The 16,804-nt window shown below is 32.7% G+C and overlaps 2 protein-coding genes across 2 annotated transcripts; one reads left to right on the top strand and one right to left on the bottom strand.

The window, feature by feature from the left end:
• Positions 1 to 3,618: 3,618 nt before the first annotated feature.
• On the top strand, positions 3,619 to 13,390 carry LOC100262975 (protein NUCLEAR FUSION DEFECTIVE 4). The gene is made up of 3 exons (XM_002270718.5): positions 3,619 to 4,175; positions 11,284 to 12,185; positions 12,630 to 13,390. The coding sequence occupies exons 1-3, from the start codon at positions 3,852 to 3,854 to the stop codon at positions 13,096 to 13,098; spliced, it is 1,695 nt and encodes a 564-aa protein (XP_002270754.1). The 5' UTR covers positions 3,619 to 3,851; the 3' UTR covers positions 13,099 to 13,390.
• A 721-nt stretch (positions 13,391 to 14,111) lies between these two features.
• LOC100257847 (uncharacterized) lies at positions 14,112 to 15,458 on the bottom strand. The gene has a single exon (XM_002270650.4). It carries the CDS (start codon positions 15,118 to 15,120, stop codon positions 14,413 to 14,415), a length of 708 nt encoding a protein of 235 aa, XP_002270686.2. The 5' UTR covers positions 15,121 to 15,458; the 3' UTR covers positions 14,112 to 14,412.
• Positions 15,459 to 16,804: the final 1,346 nt, after the last annotated feature.

Genomic DNA, 16,804 nt, shown 5'->3' with positions numbered 1-16,804 from the left:
ATCTACTGGCAACATGGCCCATACCTTTTTATTTATTTATTTTTTTTTAACAATTATATATTGAGTCACGTGGTGCCACGACATGGTGTGACAATGATTAAAGAGACATTCAATTTAAGAAAAAAAGAAAAAAAGAAAAAAGTAATGATTTTAATATTTTATTGTTCACAGTATTTAGCCACGTCAACTTGTGTTTGGTTTATGTTAAAGTACACTGTCTACGTCAAAGACTTGTGCGGAAATTTTCAAAAGTTTTATGACGTGGATACACTGCACCCATTTAATTTAATGCCTACAATATTTTTATCTTTAATTTTAATTATTAAATAGATGAAAGGCAAATATAAAAATAATAATTTTTTTTATAGGTCTCTTAGATGTTATTCGGACTGGTTTTCAAAAGTTTTTTTTTTTTTTTTAAAAAAAAATTATTAAAATCATTGAAGCACAACCAAAAGTCTTTTTTTTTTTTTTTTGCCAAATTTGGCAAACTGTTAAATTGGGGTCATGGTCATAAAAATGTCAGGCGTACCTGAACATCCAACAGAGCAGCCCCACTTGGAAAGTGACAAATGCGTGAAGAAGTAGATCACGTTATCTTCACTATTTAATAACAAAAGGACTTATTCACAGGATGTCGAATAATTTATTGGTTAAATCTCATTGGCTGAAAATTAACAAAAGACATTCTCTGATAGAGGAAGATAAATATGTTGTATAGTTGTGTTAAAAATTAGTCTTTGTAAATGAGACCTAATTCAATTGGGTTGGATGCCCAATTGGGTTGACCCGACCTAATTCAATAAATGAGAAAATTCTCTTTCTAAACAAAAAATATATATCATTCTGATATTCGTAATTTTATTCATGACTTGAAATAAAAAAAATTGATAAGTGAAACAACGAATCGAAATTCTTAAATATTTTCGGAGATAACTCACATTATCATCTTTTTATTTATTTAAAAAAAATAATTTTTAATAATATTTTTTTAAAGAAAAGAATTTTTTTATATTATATATAAGACGAAAAGTATGGAAAAATAATTATATATTTTTTATTTTAATTCTTCAACGAAAATTTTTTGTTCACAACTATTTAAAAGATTTCTTCATGTAGAATTCAAATTTGAATTGGAGTAGGCTATGTAGTATGTACAATCCAAATTTGAATTGGACTTGTATATTTGAGTACAAAAAAAATAGGTGAACTACTTTTTCCTCCCCATTAAAAATGTCAGAGTTTTTGGACCATTTGCCAGCCGTACCCAAAAATTTTACCTAATTAACATGCATAAATGGACACAGCTAAACTAATTAGTTTTCTGCAAAATACCAGACAGTTACAGCTTTTTTTTTTTTTTTTTAGCATTCTTATTTTTATTTTTATTTGCAATAAAACATGAAAAACACTAGTTTCATTTTTATTTTTCTTAAATGATTTAAAAACTTAGGTGACCTTTAATATACATTCTATAAATTTATATAAAGGATAAAAAAATATGAAAAATAATTAGGGTTTGTTTTACAAAGATTTTTTAAAATTTTTTGTTTTTCAAAACAAAAAAACAAAGAAAAAAGGAAAATATGATTGGCAAATAAAAAGGCCCCTTTTCTTTTAATGAGAATAAAAAATAAAGTATTTTTAGATAATCTTCTAGTTATTTTCAATTGTATTCACTTGTTTATTGAAAATTATTATATAAATATGTAAAATGATTAAAATAAAGTATTAAAAATATAAATTATTTTTAAAATATAAAAAATAAGTTAAAAATATTTTAGATTCCTAAACTTCTTTTATTTTACAAATATTCTAAAATAATTTAAAAAAATTGTTCTCAAAATTGTTTCTCGGTCTTAAAAAATAATTACCAAAGAAACCCTTGGGCCCCTATTTGGCAATCATTTTTGAGAATAATTTTCTATTTTTCAAAATAAAATAAAAAATGAAAAACACGCTTGACAACCATAAACTATTTTTTGTTTTCTATTCTTAAAAATAAAAACAAAGTATTTTCAAATAACATTTTTTTCAATTATTTTTAATTATTTCTTGAGAATTGTTTTAAAAAATAATTATACTATGTATAATGATTAAAAAAAATCACTTTTAAAACATATTTAAAAATATTAAAAAAATTTAAAATAAGTTAAAAATATTTTAAGTTTTTATAGAACAATTTTCAAACACTATTTTCAAAACTATTTTTTAAAATTGTTTTAAAAAATAATTACCAAATAAGACGTTATTCTTTGTTTTTAAAATTTATTTTCAACATTTTTAAAACCCGAGAAAATAACTTTTTTTTTTTTCCGTAACCTTATTCTTTTATGCAAAACAATATGGGACTAATTTTTTTTGCATGGATATGGGATGGTACCCAAAAGCCAACTCAATTATTAAATTAGGCTATGTTATCAATTATTAATATTTTATTTTGATATCAGATGTTTTATTTCAATTGCCAGTTGATAAAGAAAATGATAAAAGTTGTGGTCATTGGTCGGCCCACCCCAAGTTGTTTTTATTGGTACACTGTACACACGACTTATAGACTTATAGTTGTCAAATTCAAAACTAACTCCACACACCTCCATTTGACAGTCAATCCCAAAAAAATATATTAAAAAAAAAAAGTCAAAAACAAATGTTTGGATCCATGTATCAATTTCTATTCATGTTTTTCAAAGCTGTTTTTACAAATTATTTTGAAGATAGAGAACAAATGTTTGACTTTTTTTTCTGTATTTTCCTTTCCTCATAGTTATTGTCAAAGATTTGATGATTCAAATGTTTTAATTTTTTCTTAAATTCCTAAAAAAGATCCAAATTTTCTAAACTGGCTGCTCATTAAACAAGGCATCGGATCACTAAATAAAAAAATTATAAAATATGAAACCATCCATCCAACATAGCAAAATCCAAAAACAAAAATCTAATAAGATAACAAAAAAGTTAAATAATGTATTCATAAAAATATGATTAAATCAAATGTTGGGCCCAAGCTGTTTCACACCTGTCCATCGACACAGAGATCACAGATGTGAACTAACAAATAAATAAGGGAGAATTATGTTTTGAGGGTAGATGAGCCCCAAATTAACAAAAGATTCATGTAACTCTTTAAATTGATCCCAAGACCCAATGAAAGTATGAAAATTGAGTTGAAGGATATCATCATTCAGTATTTCCAAAAATACCCTTTGTTGATTCTGAGAAAAAAATTAATATTATTTAAAAATACATTTATTTAATTTAATATTTTTTAAAATAAATTTATTTAATTTAATATTTAAAAAAATATTTAATTTAATATTTTTTAAATACTTTAATTTAATTTAATATTTGTGAAAAAAATTTTAATTTAATATTTTAAAAAAAAAATTATTTAATTTAATATTTTTGAAAACTACTTTTATTTAATTTAGTATTTTTGAAAAAAAAATTATTGAAAAAAATTTATTTAACTTAATTTTATAAAATATTTTATATGTGTTCTTAAAGGGTATATTTCTCCGTTACTATTTCATATCCTTCGACTCAATTTGAAGAGTTATATCACCTTTTGTTAATTTGGTTCCATCTACCCAAAAATAATTCTCCCAATAAATAATGCAGGGTGGAACTTCAGAGATATAGACTGTATAGTTTCAGAGAAAAGAGTGTAGAGTAAATGGGATAACATCTATTCCAACCCTTCAAATTCCTCTCTTTCTCTACCAGTTTTCAACAAAATTCACAACTTTCTCTTTCGAATCCGGTGAAAAGCGACCCTTTTGTGTGTAAGATAGTTCTTTTGCTGAATCAATAGAGACTGGGTGTGCGACTGCATCTGCAACTGATCATCAATGCCACCTTTGAAAGCAGGAAGCAGACCACCATGGGTGGGTCTTGGGGCTGCAGTTTGGGTTGAGATAGCTGCAGGAAACGGCTATAACTTCCCCCTTTACTCCCCTTCTCTGAAATCAGTTATGGGTTACAATCAGCAGCAGCTAACAATGCTTGGAGTGGCAAATGATATAGGGGAAAACGTGGGTATTCTTCCTGGTATTGCCTCCAACAAGTTGCCTCCTTGGGCTGTTCTTGCAATTGGTGCTTGTGCTTGTTTCTTGGGGTATGGTGTTCTCTGGCTTGCTGTTAGCCAGACTGTTCAGAATCTGCCTTACATAGTGGTGAGTTCATAATATTTTGTTTCTCACTAGTGAAATTTGTGGGTACTCATTTGTGGATTTATTGGTTTAACTACTGGTTTTTTTTTTTTCTTGTTAAATTCAAATTTTTGCATACCCTTTTGTGGATTGATCTTGGGGAGTTCATACTTTATTTTTGTTTTTGTGAAAGATCTAGTTGGTTTTTCGTTTCCACTTCTGGGTTTGATTTCCTGGGATCAATAGTTGGCTGAGACAATGAATATTTTTGCATCCCCATTTGTGGATTTAATAGTTATAATACTGTATTCTATGTGATTATGAACAGGGTTTATCTGCAAATAGCGCTTTGGTTTTTTTCCATTAGATTGTGATTTGGATTAGTTGATTTTGGAACTATGTGTGTTTTTAGGGGATTCTACCTCTCTTTGGAATCTAATTGGGTTCTTTGCTGGTTGAATAGGGTGTTGATTTTTAATCCGTTAGATTGTAATATATATAAGTCTATACTTCATTATTAAATCTGTGAAATCTGAATTCTTCTCATACTTGTTTGATTGTGTTTATTGAAGCTTAAAATCAAAGGGGTACTGTAATTCAGTGCATTTGCTTGTTACTCTGCATAACTGATTGCATATCAATTGACATGCTTAGATTATTTATTTATTTATTTATTATTATTATTATTATTATTATTATTATTATTATTTATTTTTCCTTTTTGGTTCCTGCGGCTGAAGCAATACAGACAAATTAGTAGGATCTTCAGTAATCTCAGAAGAGTTGTGATGTTGCAGTTTTGCATCAAGGACTTGTTTAGCAATACCCAAAATATTATGGTCATATGACATCTAGAATCTAATATATTTTGGGGAAGTTATTAGTTCTTTATGAAGCTTAAGAATGGCAAGAATTTGATTTGATTTCATACACTTTACCTTAAAAGCATGCAAAGCAAAATAAAATGAAATCAAGTTTCGAGAGGAAAAAAAAAGAGAGAGAGAGAGAGAGGGCAAAAGGAGGAGGGAAAAAAGGTTTCAAATTAAAATACAAAGAAGCAAGGCTTATGAGTGACTATGCCTTGAATAAATTGGCTTTCACTTCTCACACCACTGTATGTGTTTCCCTGCTTACATTTGAATAGATGATGATGTAATATGCAAAACTGCAGTTCAAAGTAAGCATCAATGGAAACCATATAAACCATATGATGATAAAAATAATCCTGTATTAAACTCTTTTATTAAAAAATGAAGAAAAGGGTACTTTTAAACTTGATTTTTAACTGCTTAACATGGCTTGTTGATCACAATTCTCCGTTGACCCAAAATACCAAGCCTGATTACATAGCAATTCTAATGAAGAAAAACCAGAGAGAGAGAGAGAGAGAGAGAGTTACTAAAACTTTTACAATATTCTAGGCATCGCCCTCAATGATTGACTTATGGAAATTGTTAAAATTGGGTCAAATGAGTTGCTTTTACTTAAATCTTAAAATGAAAACAATGTATGATTTGATTTCATGAAATTAAATTAACTCAAGAAAACTAATTCAATAACTAAGCAAATATTGATTTTAAAGCCAAATGATTCAAGTTTGGAGGTTTGCACAATCCAAATACAAGAATAGAAGTTAGAGAGAACAAAGTTTTTTAACTTATGGTAATCCAAGGGCTTTTAGGATCCTCAGTCGTTCACGATCAACTTCAGTTCTATAACTCAAAGTTGTATTTGAAACCCAATTTTGCTTTTTTATTCAAATTTCTAAATACCATCAAATGAATGAAATTTAACTTAAGTTCAAGTCCTTAGCTTTTTGATCCTTTCTACTCCTTGTACCTTTGTCTTAGAGTAGACAATGATAGGGAAAACCAGGATAACTAGTGTTCAAGGGGTGCCAAGAATCACTGGTATCAAGTAATGCACTACCATCTTCTAATCCAACTAACATGGAGAGACATTAAAAATTCATGATTTATAACCCAAATCGTTCATTAATCCCATTTTCATCCTTATTTACCCATTTTTCCTCTTAATTCCTAGCCCTAAGTTTTCATACTTCACTCCTCAGGATGACTTTTTAGCTTCTCATGGGAGTGTTGTCGCATTCACAATTTATAATAAAGCAAAAAGTCATATATTGAATCCATTGAAGCTAAAAACAATGAATTAAAACAAAGTAAAAGGAAACAAACCCAAATTGTTGTCTTCTTCCACAAAAACTTCAAACTTCTCTCTTTATCTCTAAAAACCTAAACTGAGAGAGTTTATGTAATAAATGCATGTAAACCTAACATGCGGCACACTCTCATTGGCACTTTATTCCAAAATTACATTAAACAATCCAAAAACTAAAAATATTAGGAGTTCTAAATGACCCTTGCACATTTCAATTTGGATAAAGGCATTTGGAACTTATTTTGATGTGTTTTGGAGCTCGAAACTTGACCACCAGACCCTGAATTTGAAAAAGGGATGAGTTCGAAATTTCATGCCCATTTCAAAGGCACCCACTGCCTATTGTGTTTCTCTATGTTTTCAAGTTTGATATATGCTTCTTTTGTTCGAAATAGATAGGAAGGTTCGAACTAAGTCATTGCCAATTGTATCTTTTCATTCCATTGAATTCCAAATGACCAACAACCATTTAGAAAGCAACTTATCAATTTCGAGCTCTTCATTCCTCTGCACAGTTTGCTTCAAATGTGCATATCTCCTCATTGAGCTCCGATTCGTGAACTGTTTAAAGTTTTGGATTGTTGGCTTCTTGAGCTTTGAAACCATATGTAGCTTGCCCCAAAATGATCTTGGGAAGTGCTCTAGATTTCACTTCAAAGTTAGGGTATGTGCTTTGCCAGATTTTGTGATCGAAATTTCCATGTGCACTTGATTGCATTTGCTTCAAACCTCCTCCTTCATGTTTGCTTGCCCATTATCTGTCCCCATAACATTCATTCCCCATATTTCATGTGTTTTGCCCTTGCTTGGGTCTACTCATGCTTCTCAAGTCCCAAGTCTTTCTTTAGGCCTATTTACCCCTTTATTCTACCTTGTTGAAAATGATTCTTGCAACTTGCATTCTTTTTATCCGTTAAACCTAAGATTAATCTCAAAATAGGAGTTAGATCTGTGACTAGCTTCTTAACATCAATTTAAGTTATGTTGGGTGATTGAAGTTTTTCATATTGCATGACTTATAACTTTTATGTGCCATTGGTGTACATATTTGAGCTCCAATTGCTTTCTACTACATAGCATGTGACATTTTTAAACATGGTATGCACACATGTCTATTTGGAAGATTACAAAATCATAGAGGATTATCTAATATCTTACAAGATCTCTTGATGATGCAAGACATCTCTAATAATCCCTATACATAGTATTAAATAACAACAAAAAACCCCTTCTTTTAAATGTCATGTTCTACATAAAATCTATTTTCATCTTCTTTTAAACCCTCAATTTGTATACTGTGTGCAGCTCCTGCTCTCAAACCTCATGTCTTAAAATTGAAAGATATTCCCCAATCCCCATTCCACAAATTTGCCAAGATTTGCTTGGTACTCACTTTGTCATAGTTTTGATTATAAAGGGTGGAGATGCCATCTTCTCTATTGCTCGGGTTAGATATAAGCTATCTAACAATTTTTTTTCTATAGCCTTGTATATGACTTCTTTGAAGTTTCTTAGATAAAGAAAAGCAAAGAAAAAAAATTACCTCAGTTGGTTTGTGAACTGCTCACAATGATATGTCATATGCAGAAAGTATAGTTATTGATATATGTATGTATGTCTGTAAATGCTCCTGCACACCTTCAGATGCATGTTTACATACATTACGTAGATGTATGTATAAAAGTACACATGGCATTAAATTGTTTTGCACTTTGGAATTTTGTTATTTAGGCCACTCCAAATAATTAGAAAATAAGGCTATCTTCTTCTTGTTGTTATTATTATTGTCATTGAAGGGCATTATGCTCTTTGATGCTTTGGCACTCGTGCTGTTGCTCTTGCTCCATGATTAGCACACAGTCAAATCCTATAAGCCTTATGTGACACCCCGAACTTGGAGATCAAGGGCATCACAGTCATTTTACATGTTGAACCTGAGAGCCTAATGCATGAATAACCTAACTAACCATATCCATAAGGTAATTAGCTGTTAGCTACTTCAAATTGATACAAAACAATAATCACAGCATAGCCATAATTCAGAAATTATAAAGTTTCCAATCCAAAATTTATTGAAGTATCTCAACAATAAATTCAATGGTAATCCCAAACGCTTTAAATAAAATCTAGAAATCATAATAGAATTGAGTCATCAATCCTAAAGCTGATTCTAATAGAAGCACCCTTATTATCTCGATCCCTCCTCACTGATATAATTTATACCTAAAAAGTGAGAATAGAAAAGGGTAAGCTCAACAACACAATAAGGAAAAATAGTATAATAAAGGAGGATAAAGTATTATGTAGAATTAAACCCTAGGAGATATCACACTTCTACAGAAATCAATTAACAATTAAGCTTATTTAATTCAATAATTAATTCATTTTCTTTAGAGCATTAGACACTTTCAACTAAAAAATAAAACATAATACCCTTTGCGTAATTAGTTCATATTAAAAAAAGAATTTCATAAATGGCAATTTTCTTTGGTCCATTGATAGAAACGCTGTGCCTAAATAGTGGGACTTGCACTAGGTCACTAGCTTCAATTTGTTCATTTTATTGGTGGATAGAACAATTTTCAATCAATGATATATCAAAGGCCAATAACGCCCTTACTAGGTAAGGTTGCATTGCATTACTACCTCCATCGAGAGTAATGAAAGTCAATAACTTATCCCGTGTTGACCAAGGCCACTAATAACCAAAGTTTCAAAATTATTGTAATAAAAACAAGGTAAAATTCACTTGCATGATAATCAAATAAATCATGTGATATTTCCAATTTATTTTATAAATCGAGGAACAAATTAAATCATATTTTAGAAAATATCAATTGATCAATTTTAGGGAATTCAAACATTTGAATACTTAAAAAAAAAGGATGAAAACAGATGAAGAATTATAAAGTAATTTATTGCATTAGTAACCCTTACCTAGAAGAATCACTCAAATTCCTAATACACTTAACCTTGAAGAATTTAATTCACACCTAACATAGCATTCTTAAAAAATAATTATTACCTCCTAACCTAATAAATTTAGTTCTCTTGGCTTTTAAAAGTTTGATGTGACAACTAACCCACTGGCCTCATACCTCTTAACCCTGTGTTTTGATGACAAGTTCAACAAATCAAACTAGAATTCCATGTTATTAGTTAAAATATCCCAATTGACTTGAATTTTGTTCTTTATTTATGTCATTATAAGCCAGATGGCTGGTATGCACATACATTCTAGGGAGTATGAGATATCTTAGTACTTAGACTAGTTAGTCATGCTAGATATGTATGCTGTAGTATGATGGGGGTGCTCTCCAATGCACATATTATTTTGTTAAGCATTTGACTATCATAATCTCATTGTGGTATTGATGACACTTATTAGAGGTCCATTTTAACTCTTTTGAATTATGAGCTATTTGCTTAATAAGGGGAAGTGAGAGAGAGAGTTTGTCACTAATTTATTTCAGTCTTCCTTCTGCTAATTTGTTTTTTTTAATATATATCGTTTTCTATTTTTTTCCTTGCCAAGCTGCAAACTTCTCTGTTTTTCTTTAAGGTGTTTTGAGTTTTGCCTCTCTCGTCACATATATAGAGTATATGCATGGATAGTTGTCACTTTATTTGAGCTGTCATTCATCTTTTAAGTTTTCTGTGTTGCTTTGTCTGTTTAACTTTGGGTCTGTTTCCTTTCCATTACCTTTTTGGTTTGATGCTGTGAGTTTTGCTATCTACTAATAGTGCTATTGGTTGATTTTCTTGTTGCCTTATCTACTAAACTATATCAATGTCATTTTAGAAGTGTTATGTAACCCATTGAGTACAGTTATCTTTGACAACTTAACAATGTGTTAATTCCACCTACTTCAGGTGAACATTCTATATCATAAAGCAAGTTGGACTTCAACTTTTGCTTCAACTCAATAGGCATTCTATGGTAACTAGACAGTGGACATTTTGTCTCATAAAGCATGCCGGCCTTACAATTATCCTATAAAATCTCTTTTGCTTCAACTCAATAGACATTCTATGGTAACTAGACATCTGGTGTACTTCTCGGCTTCATTTGTGGGTTTCTACTTGTATGGGTAATGTCTTCCTCAATCTCCCATTATTAGCAATAAATAGTTTATCCAAGGTAATAGAAATGGCAGTTTGATGTAATCTCTTGACCATCAATTGTTTTTACCATACATTCATTTCTAACCCTAGATTTGAAAGTATTATACTGTCCAAAGTTCTACATATCCTAACAATTTTAGATTTTAAAGTATGCATGTATAGTTCTAACCTGAAATACTCAAATCTTGTCAACTAAAGACTACGTCATGGACATCCTAATTATGTGTGCCCCTGCTCAACCTGTGCCATGAAACATTCTAATTATGTTTATCCATAAGCAATGCAAGAAGATGATGGTTGGTTCAATGCTGATCCAGTGGGAAAAACCTATATATTCTAATTGAAAATTCAGTCCTTTTTCTTTGAAATTTTCTCGTACTACTTCCTGTTCCATCTTACATCTTTAATCACAACTCATCCATTCATATTTGGCATCCTGGGAAATTAAGACTGCTTATTTGTGAGTAGGGAATGTATTTAGCTCAATAAGAGTTCATGGATCCAAATTTTTTAATACATAAATTAGATACCAAGTATTTTCCTTGGGAGTTCATAATCAGCCTCAATTGTGTTGTTGGAAAAGAATTCTCTTCTTTTGATATAGATGTATCTAATGGATATATCTGGATCATTAATGTAAATCTTTATTGTTAAGATTTGTTTTACCTTTCTGTATTGAGCTTTTGCAACTATCATTAATTTGTACTATTTCCATTCTAGCCTTGTGTACTGTCTTAAATGTTCTGTTGTATTTTGGATTTTGGATTTGGAATTTTTTTTTTCTTAGTATCATATATGTTTCTAAGTTTACTATTTGATATTATGGCAGTTATGGCTCGCGCTTGTTATTGCCACTCATAGTTGTGCATGGCTAGGCACCGCTGTGCTTGTAACCAACATGAGGAACTTCCCACTCAGTAGAGGCACTGTTGCTGGCATTCTTAAAGGTTATATTGGGCTCAGTGCTGCAGTATACACAGAGATCTATAATTCTGTGCTTCAAGAATCTGCTTCAAAGCTATTGCTGTTCCTCACACTCGGACTTCCTGTTTTATGTTTCGCTCTGATGTATTTTATTCGGGCTTGCACTCCTGCTTCTGGAGAAGACTCTTCAGAACATGGCCATTTCCTTTTCACCCAAGCTGCAAGTGTTTGTCTCGGCATCTATCTTCTTGCAACCACAGTTGTAGATGACTTGTTTAATCCAAGTGATGCACTTTCTAACACGTTCACTGGTATAATGGTTATTTTTCTGTTGTGTCCTCTTGCAATTCCTCTGAAAATGACACTTTTCCCTTCAAATTCCAAGAAAAATCTTCCTCCAGTTGGTTCTTCAGATAGTTTAGTGCAGGGAGAAGGGAATTCAAACCAGACAGAGCCTTTGTTGACACCATCCTCATCAGCAACTTGTCTTGGAAGTTTTCATGAGGGTGAGTATGCTTCAGATATAGACATGCTTCTGGCTGTGGGCGAGGGAGCAATCAAGAAGAAAAGGAAACCTAAGAGAGGGGAGGACTTCAAGTTTCGTGAAGCTTTTATTAAAGCTGATTTCTGGCTTCTGTGGTTGGTCTACTTTCTTGGGGTCGGTTCTGGAGTAACTGTTCTCAATAATTTGGCACAGATAGGGGTTGCATTTGGTGTGACAGACACAACAATATTATTGTCTCTCTTCAGTTTTTGCAATTTCTTGGGTCGACTCTTTGGTGGTGTGGTTTCTGAATACTTTGTCAGGTCTATACTATGCACTTCTTGGTTCTACATGCAATGAAATTCCTTAGCCTTTTTTCCCAATTAAGTCCCAAATTATGACTCACTTTTTCATCAACATCATTAGCTACCACTTACACTGCAGTGCACAGCACACAATGAACTTCTTGAATATTTTCTGAAGTATTCACAAATGAAAATTCATACCCTTGTGATGCATTGCTTTTGCATTTTCTGTGAGATATAAAATTTTCCCTGAATGATTCTGAACCTCTAGCTTGAATTTGTCATCAATATTCACTGACTTCTAGATTTTTTTTTTCTCTCAAATTTCTAACCCTACCCCCCCCCCCCCCCCCCCCCCCCCCCAACTCGATAATGTTTACTGAATCTCTATTTTCCCCCCCTATATTTGCCTATCTAACAAGGGCATCATATTGAATTGATAAGAGATTATGTTGATTGCAGGACAAGAACACTTCCTCGGACAATTTGGATGACATTCTCACAAGTGGTCATGGTTGTAACATTCCTTCTTTATGCATCAGCTCTCAGTGGTACCCTTTACGCTTCAACTGCTTTGCTTGGAATCTGTTACGGGGTTCAGTTTTCCATAATGGTTCCATGTGCCTCCGAGCTCTTTGGTTTGAAACATTTTGGTGTAATTTACAACTTCATGCTGCTAGGCAATCCTATAGGTGCACTACTCTTCTCAGGTCTGCTTGCTGGTTATGTCTACGACTTTGAAGCTGCCAAGCAGCAATCATCGACCTGTCTGGGTGGAACTTGCTTTCGGCTTACATTCCTGGTTCTAGCTGGTGCCTGTGGGCTGGGCACCATCTTGAGCATAATTCTTACAATTAGAATAAAACCGGTTTACCAAATGCTCTATGCTGGGGGTTCTTTTCGTCTTCCTTCAAGTTCCAACCAGTCATAATCTGAGTTTTGAGTCTTTGAGAGGTTCCTTTATTAATATCTACCCTATTAGAGCCTCATGGTTTAATAAAATTTTCAGCTACAGGGAGACTCATCTCTTGTAATCACCATGTATCGGTACTGAGCTCCAAATCTTCCATGTGTTTGTTGTAACTTGAGTAATTAATGATCAAAGTAATGCATGATCAAATTTGTTTTTACTTTGAGAGATAGTTGTTTACTTTTGTATCGACAGAATCAAAACTTGTGATTGTGTATTAATCAAGAGAATTACCTAGCCTTTACAGAGTAAATGAGATATGATTGATGTGGTTGGTCCCTTTCCCAGAATTTAGCCCAGTTGGTTTATTCTCATTTTTCTTCTGGGATATGTTGCAGGGTTTTCATTCCCAGGAGAGATGATGCAGTTGATTTTTCACATTTTTTTTACATTAGTAGTTTATAGTTATAGGTAGAATGATTTAGAGTCTCTTTGGCAACATTTCTTAAAAATAATCATCTAAACACAATTTGTGAAAATAAGAGTTTATTTGACAGTGATTTTATGATGCGTTAACCTTTTTAATACTTAAAATTTTTTATCATTCAAGTGTTAGAAAGATTAAACATGTATCCTAAAATCATTTGGATACTCAAAAAATAAAGCTCGATTTATTTCATGTTGACTATTTTTTTAAGATGTTCTATATAAGAAAATCAGAAAATACTTTAAATTTATGTTTTAAAATGATATTTTTCAAGTAAAAAAGTTTATGAAATCTGTTTTCTAAATTAAAAGATTATTTCCTAATTCCTATTCAGAAAAACCAAAACAAATTGTTTTGAACAACAGCAACAAACACACCCTGTCCCTCTAGTTTCCAACTTTCCATATACAAGAGCTCTTGGTTGAGAAAATAATTTGTAAGACAGATTCCAAGATACCACTCTATCTTCCTGAAGCAGGTTTAGGTTTTCCAGCTTCAGCAACATTAAAAATGAATATACAATCGTGTAGAAACCCTAACACAATCATTTTCACAAAGACAGTAAAGCACTTTGGCCATTTCTATATATATTGGAAGATAAAGGCCATGGGAACATACAAAAAAAAGAAAAAAAAAAAAACGGCTGGGAAGACAATCTCATTGCTGAACAGATCCCTTGGTCCTAAAGTGGGTTTTTCTGAAAGACCCACCACTAAAGAAAAAGGACACGATTCAATTCTTCAGAAACACTCAAACAAAACTCTCTGGTGGAAGAACCCAAAAAACCCATCTCTCACCATTGAATTATCAGAAGAAATCAAAAGCTAGGAGGAAGAAAAAACAGTCTCTTATGTGGGCTTCATATCCTGAAACATGGTATCCCACCTGATCTCTTCTACTACCGTCGACCAGTATCCATCATCCACCCCATCCCCATCCCCATCGCCGTTGCCGTCGATCTTTTCCTCGCTTGGCAGATTGTAAACCGCCGGACTGGAAAAGCTATCTATACGTCGCTTGGACACAACCTTAGGACTTCCATTTGTGAGCATCAACCTCCCTTGCGTCGCCATCACCATCCTCTTGTTCCGTTTCAGCATGGCTCCCCTCCATCTTGAACCATAACCAGGCCTTGGCACAACGACAAGAGCCGACTCCTCGCGATGAACCCACGTCCTAATATACTTGGCAAGACACCTCTTTGTCCTCTTGATCGCGATGATAAGCCTTGACATGGCGCGTGGGCTCGCTCCTCTCTCCTTCCTAGCAAGCTTGAGGATCTCCAGCCTATGCTTTGCTATGGAGATGCCCATGCTCTGGAGGAACTCATGGTTGAAGTATGATATGTCTTCTTCTTCAAGCTCGTTTTGGGAAAAAGCAAGGGCATACTCATAAACAAGGGAAGGCTCTAGGCCGGTTTTGGATAGCCAGGAGAACCAGTCCATGGCTGTGAGTGGTATGGGGCCTTTGTGTTTGATGGAGTTGCAAAACATATATATATAAAGCAGACGGTAAAGCAATAGGAAAAGAGAGGGTGGTGAAATTGCTGGGTGCATGACTTGGACTTTTACTTTGCTTTGGTCTCCTTTGGAAAATAAAATGGTGCTTCAGACGTGAGGGTGACAAAAGAAAAAGATAAGCGTGTGGGGTCTTTTTCATGGCCACATTCCCTCCAACCAAACAGGCAATGTGTGAATTAATGTGATCAAAATCTCAAGGAGTGAGGCCTAAGGATTCCTTTGGAGATACACTGCCATCAATCACGGCATGGCCAAAATGCATTATGTGGGACAGAAACACTTGTGTTTGCATGTAGTTAGGGGCAATGAGATCAATAATATCGGTCTCAAATTTCAAACTTAAACACCCTTTCAATAAATATGATTACCCACTTGGTTGCTCTAAAAGCAACCTCTCATTTTTTGCAATGCCCACCAAACGCTTTGAACCACCCAATTCATGGAGCTTCATTTCTCTTTATAGTTGGCCTAATTTACTTCCAACTTCTGGTCAAAATCATATCAATTTCCCCCAAGTTTTTGTAGTACAATTCTCAAGAACTCAATCCATCTGCGTGGTGAATCTTTTTGGAATAATAACCCATTACATTAAGTTTGAGAATATTGATCAATGTAGGGAAGATTATCTTCCAAACCTGGGAAAGAAGAAGTTAGTCGACCCATTGCTTTTTTGTTACAATTTAATGATGTGATTGTGGAAAAGGTTTCCCACAGCTGATTGAGAATCCACTTTCCCTGGGAGATACAAAATGGGGGGGAAGGCTGGGAAAATATGTATAATATATTCTGAATAGGGTTTGACTTGCCTTTTCCTTGTATTAGGTCTTTGCCGCCATTACCAACTAATTTTTAGTTCACATTATTCTACATGAAACATACATCATCGGATTGTCTCTGATTTGAGTTTTGAGTGTTGTTGTCTTGGGTTTGGGTATTATTCTAAGGTCAATGGAGCTTTATAGAACCATATTTTCATAACAAAGCTACCATTCAAACGATTGTTACAAGAACTTATAATTGAAGGCAACATGTAAATTTAGAAAAAAAAAATGAAAAGAAAAAAAAATCATCTACTTATAGGAATTTCATTTAGTTCTTTTTGCGTGTTTACAACGTTTAAAGGTATGTGGATGAAAATCTAAAACTTAGGACCCTATTTAATAACCATTTTGGAAAACAGTTTTTATTTTTCAAAAAAAAAAAAAATTCATTTTAAAAATAGAAAACATGATATTTAAAAAAAAAAACATTGACTTAAACCTCTTTGTTATGTGCTTGGAGAGTCCTAAGTGTCCCTTAATTTCTAGTTTACCTACCAAAAAGTAAAAGATTCAAATTACTTGTTCCAACAAAACTGCTGCCAACATGCATTTTATGTAATAAAATTTAAAATTCAATAAAATATTTTGATCATCCCAAGATTATCCTTATTTTTAATAAACGAATGTATACATATTTCAAACATTAAAATCAAGCATATGATAAATGAATTGCGTCTCCAGGCAGAACCAAAATCAAGGAGTGGGCTTCGTGCAACATGACAAAAACAAAACCATGGAATCATGCAATGCACAAAGACAGTTGGGCATGAAAACTTTGTCGTGTATAACATTTTTGTTGTGAGATCAGTCTTATCCCAAATTCTCTACTCCCACATGCCCCCACTGATTACATTATGGACTTTGAAGAAGAGGGTCACGGGCACTAACTACACCACTAT

This window comes from Vitis vinifera, chromosome 9 (genome assembly GCF_030704535.1).
Source record: "Vitis vinifera cultivar Pinot Noir 40024 chromosome 9, ASM3070453v1".
NCBI classification, from domain to species: Eukaryota; Viridiplantae; Streptophyta; class Magnoliopsida; order Vitales; family Vitaceae; genus Vitis; species Vitis vinifera.
Note: the sequence above shows the minus strand (reverse complement) of the source record. Positions and strands in the feature narration are given on the sequence as shown.

Coding starts and splice junctions, on each gene's coding strand:
- LOC100262975 (XM_002270718.5), top strand. CDS start 3,852: ATGCCACCTTTGAAAGCAGGAAGCAGACCACCATGGGTGGGTCTTGGG. Junction 4,176..11,283: donor AGAATCTGCCTTACATAGTG/GTGAGTTCATAA, acceptor ATATTATGGCAG/TTATGGCTCGCGCTTGTTAT. Junction 12,186..12,629: donor GTTTCTGAATACTTTGTCAG/GTCTATACTATG, acceptor TGTTGATTGCAG/GACAAGAACACTTCCTCGGA.
- LOC100257847 (XM_002270650.4), bottom strand. CDS start 15,120: ATGCACCCAGCAATTTCACCACCCTCTCTTTTCCTATTGCTTTACCGT.